The sequence below is a fragment of the Acartia tonsa genome, chromosome 5 (genome assembly GCF_053477335.1).
Source record: "Acartia tonsa isolate MP-2025a chromosome 5, ASM5347733v1, whole genome shotgun sequence".
Lineage (NCBI taxonomy): Eukaryota > Metazoa > Arthropoda > Copepoda > Calanoida > Acartiidae > Acartia > Acartia tonsa.
This window is the reverse complement of record NC_137264.1, coordinates 30938739-30949383: the sequence shown is the minus strand read 5'-3', so window position 1 is coordinate 30949383 and position 10645 is coordinate 30938739. Positions and strand designations below refer to the sequence as shown.

Here is a 10645-nt window from a genome sequence, read left to right as displayed (position 1 = left end):
GTACATACTAAATTTTATCTATATCAAGGAACAGAAACAATATAAAGCTTATTTTTTGAAAACTATTTAATTTTTATAGATCTTAAAAATCGTCCTAAAAAAATCATTAATGTGAAACAATAGAGGGGGAAGAGGTTAAATAACTATATGACTCAACCCCTTGAACCCCGTCGAAAATATTAACACAGCCAAGTCGCTACAAAAGAGCAGAAAGCAATTTGCTAGCAGACAAAATGGGTCCCCAACACTGGATCCAGGTAGTTGTATTTCTATACATTTATTAATCAATTAATTCTTTTTCTCGTATTCATTCGAATCCGGTGGACAGGAACCGGTTCTCATCCATACGAAAAAACTATGTCTAGCATCGTATTATATCCAGTTTTCTACGAATATAGAAATGTACAATCATAAGATTAAAACCAGTTTTTTAGCCGGTACCTCCGGCACCTCGGGGCTAAAAAAACTAGTTTTAATCTTATAATTGTACATTCTATATCCGCGGAAAGCCGTTTATAGTACGATACGAGAAATAACTATTCTCGTATTCATTCCAATCCGGTGGGTATGAACCGGTTCTCATCTATACGAAAAAACTATGTCTAGCATTGAATTATATCCAGCTTTCTACGAATATAAAAATGTACAATCATAAGATTAAAACCATTTTTTTAGCCCCGAGGTGCCGAAAGCCGTTTATAATACGATGCGAGAAATAACTATTAAAAATTCCAGACCAACCTACCTACAAAAAGTGCAAAAACTGGGAATATCTTTGAAAACGTGAATTTTGATTTTCATATCCAAACTAGAATTAGGTAGTTAGATAGATAGAAAGATAAAATAAAAAATTGTATTCATTTATGATATAGAAAGATGCAGAAAATACAGATAATAAGGGAGAGAAAGTAGTATAAAGAAGATAAAAAAGTTTATTTACCTTTTTCTAGTTTTATTTACTTTTATGACTAGTTATTCCTTAAGGATTTATTTTCTTACACTCAGTCACAAATATATTTTAGCCTAGCCAATGAAACTCATGAAAAAGACATTTGAAAAAGAAAAACAGCTTGCCGCATCGCTTCGCGCATCTACTCTATATATAACTATCGCCCAGGCTGCTGGTGCCCCTAGGGGCATGTCAAAGAAGTGGAAGGGGGGGGGGGGGAGCGAATTTTCTAAGGGCGATTGCTCTTGAGATGATAGAGGTAACCATCCCCAAAACTATTTATAAACCTTCCCTAGTCCTGTAGGAAGGAGAACCATAACGGTTCATCAGTTAACGAGTTCCTGTAGTGCAAACAGACACACATACAGACATCCATTCACTTTTGTTTAAGTACAGTATTGTGTATTATTAGCTACACTGCACTCAAATCAATTCTGTTTAGTAGCAATTCTATTCTACAAGTAGTGCGCTTCAGCATATAATATTTGTTCTTATTAGGTCTTAATAGTTTTTATCTTTAATTCTTACTGGTTTCTATTTGTTTCCACTCCTATTTTCATCGGTTACCTAACTACTGTTGAGTTTTAATGTTTGCCCAAATAATACATGACATATGCCAGTGGCACCGTCAATATTATGTGCCAATCACAATTACCCCCCCCCCCCCCTTCCCCTTTCCAATCAAAAAGTATTTTCGTATTTGCATTTTTTGATAATGTTGACCGCAAGGGGGGGCTAGATGTGTCGCTTCGAGTTTTAGACCTCTCCAAGCACCTTGAAACATACTGCTCTACGTTTTATAATTGCGGTGCAAAGGGTCCATTCGCCCTAAAGACAAGCAATTCTTAGATTGCACAACCTTTGTCTGAAAGTCATGGTGTATGATAAAGGGTAATGACTTGTGCCTGTTTACGGTCCAAGGCATTCCCCATACTCTTACTATTGATATCAAACGACTGACATGGCAACAGTAGGTATCAGATTTCAGGTGGTCCAGGCTCGAACATAACACCTCCCCGACAGCAAGCCGACATATTACCAATTAAGCTAATGCTACGGGTTAAGTAGTCACATTGTTTGTCCGCTGCCAGCAAGTTAGCAATATGCAGCTGTAGCTATTTTAAAAACGAAGCTTTTCTATAATTAGGGTCGGTCCGTCCGTACGTCCGTCCGTACGTCCGTAACGGATAGCTTTTTTCGTTAATTTAGGCATGTTAGAATTGTCCTATCGATTTCAAATTTTGCATGGTGATTCCTTTAATATTTAGGTACGATTTAGAAAGCGTAGCAACTCTATAATCATCACCAAAATGTCCGTACGTCCATTTTAAACATGTTGATTTTTTTTACTTTTTTTAACAACAAATTTTATGTGATCTTATCATCCGATTGATCTGATTTTTGGTATATTGATTCCTGGGACAACAAAGTATAATGTAATCAGCGAAGCAACTCTATAATCAAGTCCTAAAAATGTAAGTATGTCCATAAACATTATCCTGAATCAAGCAGTTTTTCAACAATACAATTTTGCTTTGACTCTTATACATTTATATTATGATTATTCAGTTCTGACACTATACAAGTTTTAATGTCCGTTTGTCCTACCGTTTCAGTGCTTCGCTTTTATGGATGTTGTCATCCTTGTTTTGTAATAATCCTTAGAAATAGCATATTATGTACTTTTTGTTCTAATTCTCATAAGTTTCGCTACTTTTGCACCTTTGATTAATTCTCTTCTCTTTATGGTGAAGAAAGTGATGTTCTTTTTATTGTTTCAAGGGCAAATATTATTCTTCACTTTATTTTTTATCACCTTTTGATAATATATACCAATAACTAGCGGCCTCAGGGGGAAATTTAGATGTGGGGGTCAAAGTCGACCCCACAACTTTTAATTTTGATATTATAAAGAAAACAAATATTGTTTCTGAGGGGAGGTTATATTTTTCTATGTTCGACTTTTCTTGGAAGGGTGATGAAGCCTGTAAGAAACCTATGAAAAGCTACATTATAAAGGAGAAATATTTAGGTTTAGCGGTCAATGAGATCCTTCGGTTAAGACAGATAGACATCCTGTTACTTTTATGATAGGATTATAACATCGACTTTCCCTCAATAGCCTCGTCAATTTATTTTTTATTTTAAATTGATGGTTATGTAAAATTTTCAGGTAAATAATTTTCTTTACTGGACCATATACAAAACATACCTGATAAGGAAAACCAACTTATAGCGAAATTTTAAGAAAGCATTTGTTTGATATTTCTTAAAATTAGTATTAAATGATATAGTATTTGTTTAATTTCTTTAACTAATTATAGGTGAAAATAAAACATGAAAAAGAAACATAATGTTTAAAAATTATCACTTTTCTAATTGTATTATACTTCACAATAAATTTTAAACCAAAAAGCTTGTAGTTGATGTCCATCTAGTCTGCTGGTTTTACAATCGCTTTTATGGAAAATATCTGCCTTGTTATAAAGCATTACAATGCAAAGTGTTGAATAATATTTTCAATCACTTCTTACATAATAAAAATGGAATGAAATGCTTTTTTTTGTAAATATATATTTTAAGAATTGATATTAATTTATTCAGTGGGACTGTGTGATTTCCTTACTCAGAAGAAAGAGGTCAAATGCAACAATTTAGTAGCTGAGGGTGTTACAAAATAATAACAAACTTGGACTATCATATCCAATAGAAATATTTCTATATGCTGATTTAATCTATGCTATCCATAAACCTAATTTCGGCAGATTTGTATAGAAATAGCGGAGAAGATTAATTTATTGACTATGTTTGTTAATTCGAGGGGGGTGGAGGGCAGAAAAATAGCCCAAAACCGTCCCAAGACTTAAATATCTGTAATACTTTGCAAAGGTATAAGAAAACATAATTAAGTTTGAAAGTGCTACATTGAAAATCGGACTAAATATGTGACTATCTAAAATAGTCAAACATTTAAAATTGTAGACTTGTTTTCTAAAGTTTGTGACACATGTAAATAAATCTATCCCAACATGTTTATACAATTTCTTCTAGGCGCGATGCTCTATTCATCAGATTGTAAATTCTCGGTTTTAAAACTTAATTTTATGAAATTTAAACCAAAGTAAAGATAAGGTTTTTTTGGGGGGGGCAAAAACTTTTAAAAATATTAAATCTACAATAACTCTATAAACGTACAAATTAAGTTATACAGTAGATCTATTATGAATCATTTTATCAAGTAGATTATTTTTAAAAACTCAACTCGTTGCATTAAATAGATATTGAAGCTGTAAATGGTTACCACACTCTATTTTTTCTACTTTTTTTGTAAGATTTTTTTTTAAATCTTTGAATTAAAATTTGTAAAAAAAATCTTCCAAAATAGTTTGAAAAAATCAACGAAATAATTTAGTTTTATCTGCATAGTTAAAGCACAATGAGTGTTTACGGTGAAGATACACAAGATTTTCTTAAAGGCAAACATGTCTATGGCGGAGAATACGTCCACAGACTGCTGAAACCTCTACAACCTGGAGATCAGCTGCCAGAATTCAGCGGTACCGTTTTCCACAGAGGTCGGGAGAGTGATATAAATATTGATCAACTAAAGGGAAACGCTCTTTTGTTAATATTTATTCCAAATACTTTAGACAACCACGGCAAGGCCAGTTGGAACCTAGTTATTGACCTCTGCCTGAACAAAGGCTTGGACCTGGATATTGTAGTGATTACTAGCAACAGCCGGGATACTATGCGTGCCTGGATGCGACTAAAAGCCAACCCCGCTTTGCGCAGGGCCTATGTTATACCCGATCATTGTGGACACATTGTTACACAGTTTGGACTGCTGAATCCTGATACTTGTGAAACATACAGCGGCTTCTTTGTTTCTGATGTTGATGGCTGTATCCAGGGGTCTTCTATTAGCAACAAGGTTTGTGGGATCTATCCATTTTCATCAGAAGAGGCTATTGAGTTTGTTGAATCTTCTTTGACACCTGCTAATGATACATCTTCAGAGGCATAATTTTTCTAAAAGTTTCTTTATATATAATTTATATAATATGTACTATAAGCTTATAAAGTAAACAATAAATCATAATGAAATTATATATTGAATTTTTATTTAGAAATGTATTGTGTAGAAACGTTTGTGTATATGAAATGCAATAAAATGTCAACTATGTAGAAGAATGTTAAGAATATTGCTCTTTATCATTGACAAATATTTCCAGGAATATTCCTTTACACAATACAACATTGTATTGCAAAATTCTTTCGCCTGATGATGAGTACAGTTATTAGATTTGCGTTAATGGCTTTATAAGAGATTAACTAGCTTCTATTAAGTTATTAGTAGCGAAGCTACTCTATAATTCGAAATGTCTGTCCGTCTGCCCGTCCGTGATTTTCTCGGCTCCTATAAAAGATAGAGAGCTGAAAGTTTCAGGGATTTATTATGTTAACATTCTTCATATTTTCACCAAGTTTCATTAATATTTGACAATTGGTTGGGTGTTAGATCGGTTCCTATTCAAGATAGATGGCTAAAATTTTTCAGGGATTGAATACTTTAATATTCTGCATACTTATTCGAGGTAGATGGTTGATATTTAAGGGATTAAATAAGTTTACAATTTACATATCTTCACAAAGTTTCATTAAGATTTGCTTATTGGTTGAGGTGCTAGGTCGATTCTTAGATTTTCACGTTATAAATCTTACAAGGTTTCGTGATTTTTTAGTTTAATGTTTTTTTTATGAAACTGCTCTATAGTTAATATTTTCTGGATATCCATCTTAAGTTTTTGAGCTTCGATATAGTGTTGTCATCCTTGTTTCAATTACGAAGCTACTTTTAAGGTTAAAAGTTAGGGCATTTAGTTAAAATTACCTTTTTAATGTAATGGTAATTTTATTTCTCGTATTCAATCGAATCCGGTGGATAGGAACCGGTTCTCATCCATACGCAAAAACTATGTCTAGCATCATATTATATCCAGTTTTCTACGAATATTAAAATGTACAACCATAAAATTAAATCATTTTTTTAGCCCGTGCCTTCGGCACCTCGGGGCTAAAAAACGATGCGAGAAATAACTATTATCATCATTGAGATTGCGCATATCACTTAAGATCCATTGAACAATATTTTATTTTATCGATGGCTTCTGCGCTGTCTATTTATAAAACTGTCCTAGTTTTACAAATACAGCATTAAATTTAGCATAACCTAAATCAATTATCTGTTATCTATTTAAAACTTTAATTCAAGTTTAAAATATATTCATTTGAACATGTCAGTTCGATGCAAATATTCAGATTGCATAAATTGTAAAATTATATAAACGAAGGTCACAAAAAAATGTGTCTATGTCTACATCCATCACAAAAATTTGCTAAAAACTAAACACTACTTACCAACAAACCAGGGGCGTCGAAGCTTTTTATTTTGGGGGGGGGGGTAAAATGGCGCGCGAAGCGCGCCGGAAATTTTTTTACCCCCCCCCAAAATTTTTACCTCGGGGGTAAAATTTGCTTGGGGGGGTAATTACCCCCCCTGAAATCTGTTGGCAGGGGTAAATTTAGTTTACCCCCCCCAAAATTTACCCCCGGGGTAAAATTTTTGGGGGGGGTAATTTAAATTTTATTAAATATATAGTATTAAAAATGCGCGCGAAGCGTGCAAAAATTTTTTTTATTAGAGATTTTTTATTTTGGGGGGGGTATTTACCCCCCCAAAATTGTTTGGGGGGGGGTCAAATACCCCCTCCTAAATGGTTGGGGGTGCCTACGGCACCCCCAGGGCAGGGGTAAATTTTGAATGGGGGGGGTAATCGCCCCATTACCCCCCCCCCTTGGACGCCTATGCAACAAACAGTATCAATTGTAGAGTAGCAAGTTAAAAATTCTAATTTGAAATCAAAAGAATGATTTTATAACATCAAAATTTCTGTCAAAAAAAAGTCTGAATGATTTAAATGTTTCGAATGGAAGTAGCTTAGCTGTCAGTAATCCTCAATTTTATATGAGGTTTGAAATAAATAGATCATTACGGAAAAAGTTATCTTTTATGCAGCACTGTTCACCATAATTGTAGAAAAGTATTGCTTAGAAAAAATTTAATCAAAAATCAAATAAGATTAAATTTTGTAAAATTATATAATTTTGTAATTACTCCTAGTTAAGATATTTGAAATACAATATCTTTGTTTATTCCAAATAACTTTTAGGTTTTATTTAACATTAACAAATATATTCATAAGAAGAGCAGCATTAACAAAAAACATTTTCTAGAGTAAAAAAAAGAAAGATGTAAAAGTAAAAAAATTATAAAGCTTATTATAGAAAGTGGATATTGAATTATGATTTTTGATTATTTAGGACGACATCCATAAAATAAAAGCTTTGAAACAGTAGGACAAACGAACATTGTAGTGTCAGAACTGAATAAGCAGGATATGAATGTATAAGTCTAAAACAATTAAGGGAATTAGTTGCAAAACTGCTTAAATACAGAAAACTGTTTAAGGACATACTTACATTTTTATGACTTAATTATAAAGATACTTCGCTTACAACATTGTGCCTTGTGGTAATAGGAATCAGTATTCCAAAAATCAGATGACTAGGATAATTATATCATAAACGCAAAGTTTGAAATCGCTAGGATAATTTTAACACGTTTCAATTAACGGTTCCGGACAAACGAACGGAACGACCCTATTTGTAGAAAAGCTTCTCTTTAAAAAATTTAACAGAATATTAAGATTTGTTTTAACCAATAAATTTCTGTTTAAGTGAATAAGTAAAAACTAGTCTGATAATATTTCATAATTGAATAGGCTTGACACGGGATAAAAACAAAGAAATAATAGAGTAGCTTAGATTATAGTATTATTTATATAAAAAAGAGAATTTTTATGAATAATTGTAAATGAACAATGAATATGACATTTTCAATAAAAATCTCAGCTCTATCTCAGTAAAAAATAAAGACCTATATATATATATATATCTACCGACAATTTTGATTTGAGTTTTTAGATTGTATTTTTGGCATTCAAATATCCACTGCATTTCGTATTTTTGTTTTAAATTTAATTAACTTTTATCCAGCCATCTTTAAATTGCTAGTCTGTTATATTATTGAAATTCTATAATTGCGGAGTCTTTGTTTTTCCTCTTCCTTTCAGTTTTACATAAATATCTAAAGTAATTCATTTATCCTATAAGAAACTAGAATTTACATAGAATATACGTGGATATTATGGCAGGGGGAAAATTATCGTTAATTTAGGTAGCTAACATTAACATCATTTATTGGTCAATTCGTGCATCCAGTAGGAGGGGAGGGGATTGGGTAAAGAGGGTGGCTGGGGGATCTATTTTTTATCCAACTGCAAGTTTCACTTTAAGATAATTAACAAGAATATTGAAAATATTGAAACTCCTGAAATATGTAATTTAACACATTATTTAAGACTAGCGGATGCGTACCTAGCATCTAGGAGCTCTGTATGGGAAGAAATGGGCTAGAAAAATAGCTTAAAACCAAATCTTAAAATCAATAGTCTAGAACCAACACAGGACCTTTGTGAGACTTACTTTAAATAGAGAACCCAATCAGTTCATAGTTATTAAGATTTTAGGCTTCAGACAATAAACCTTATTACTTTTAGCGGCTACGCCCCTAGAGGCCTCTAGGGACACGTAAAATTGTTAGTTTTAGCTAATTTTTAGCTAATTGCAAAAATGTCTGCAGAGCGGTGTTTTTTATATCTTTTTATTTTTGTCGATTTATCTAGGGAGGGTGGTGGTACCCTCCCCCAAAATAGTTATAAACCTTCCCGGTCCCTATGAGAAGCTACCCTGTTAAGGAGAACTCGATCGGTTCAGTGGTTAGCGAGACACACAGACAAACAAAGAAAACGAACATCCTGTTACTTTATTATAAGGATTTGATACATCTTCAATTGGCAAAAATACAAAACGTACGTGAAACAATTCAACGTTTTTAATAGATTGGCTAGTGAATAATTTTCAATTGAAAATATTTATATTTTGCAATAAAAGTATTATTAGGAAAGCCAAGTTCATGATATCCAGGGAGGGAAGGGGACATAAGACTGTAAATTATACTGAGACTTAAAGTTTTGTTAACACTTTCTCTCATTCGTTGGCTTAATTGGTACTTTATGTATTCGAAAATAAATAACTTTCTATTAATTTATAATTCTGATTGGTTAGGTCAAACTAGTAATTCCAAACTTGTACAATTATAAAATTGATTTAAAGATGGTAAAATTTATCATCCATTGTCTTATCCCATAATATCCCTGATAATATTATAGTTTTATTTAGATATTGATATAGATAATCAAAATTAGGACATGTAGCAATACGAAGCTACTCAATAAGTTATATCATCTGTATTTCCTTATGGTCATTCAGGCAGGTAGGGGAAATTGGACTGTACGTCATTCTGTTCTTCAAAGTATTATAAACAATTTTTTTTTCATTTATTGGCTTTAGAGCATTGGCGACTTTATTTGAATCTTGATTGGGTAATACAAACTAAAACCTTTCTACAACAATTCTAATCTACAAAAGAGATAATTGTTTTCCCGTACCGCTTCGAAACTGATTAATATCCGGTGGATTAGAACCGTGCTCATTCATACTGAAAAATTATGTCTAGCATCGTATTATTCCAGTTTTCTATAAATATAAAAATGTACAATCATAAGATTGAAACCAGTTTTTTTGCCCGTGCCTTCGGCATCTCGGGGCTAAGAAAATGGTTTTCTCGTATTCATTCGAATCCGGTGGATAAGAACCGGTTCTCAGTCATACTAAAAAATTATGTCTAGCATCGTATTATTTCAGTTTTCTATAAAAATTAAAATGTACAATTAGCCCTGCTTCGGCATCTCGGGGCTAAAAAATGGTTTTAATCTTATAATTTAATCCGCGGAAAGTTTTCCATAATACGATGCGAGAAAGAACTATTATGATTTTCATCATTAATTTATACTTCATTGTCCTTTCCTTAAAATCCCTTGGCTACTATTAAAGATAGTCTTCTAGAATTTCAAATTCGAGTATTTTATATTAATATGATACTAATTGCATTTCTACCAGTGTTTGTTTTCATCCTTGTTTTATTATCAATTATTTTGCAATAATTATCATGAAACCTTAGAAAGCGTGGCTCTTCTACAATTAAATGCCGTACTGTCCGAATTGGTTAATTTAATATTCCTTTTGATTACAAATATTTGTTGGAGAAATCGCTATCGATAAAATAGCAACACAGAAATTATTGAGTCTATAGAGCTAGGTTAGGTTAAGTAAAGGTTAAAATAGAACCTCAATGATATAGACTCATAGAAAAAAGAACCCCACAGGGGCTAGGAAAATATTTTGTTTTTGTGATGAAAAGTAAGGTGGTGATCAAGAAATGGTTTTGAAAATTTTATGTCCTATTAGTAGCAAACTATGAGAACACAGTAAAAGTGTCTGACTATGACGTCAGAAAAAATTAACAATTAACCAATGAGAAGCCAGTATTCACAATGGTAAAGTATATAGCGGCCTCTCATTGGTTAATTGTAAATTTTTTCTGACGTCATAGTCAGACACTTTTACTGTGTTCAAACTATGATAGTTCTTAAACTAAAAATATATATTATG

At 32.4% G+C, this 10645-nt stretch overlaps 1 protein-coding gene across 1 annotated transcript; it reads left to right on the top strand.

Moving 5' to 3' along the window:
• The first annotated feature begins 4385 nt into the window (after nt 1–4385).
• Nucleotides 4386–4976, top strand: LOC145320101 (peroxiredoxin 1-like). Its single transcript, XM_080162541.1, has one exon. The coding sequence runs from the start codon at nt 4386–4388 to the stop codon at nt 4974–4976; it is 591 nt and encodes a 196-aa protein (XP_080018667.1).
• Nucleotides 4977–10645: the final 5669 nt, after the last annotated feature.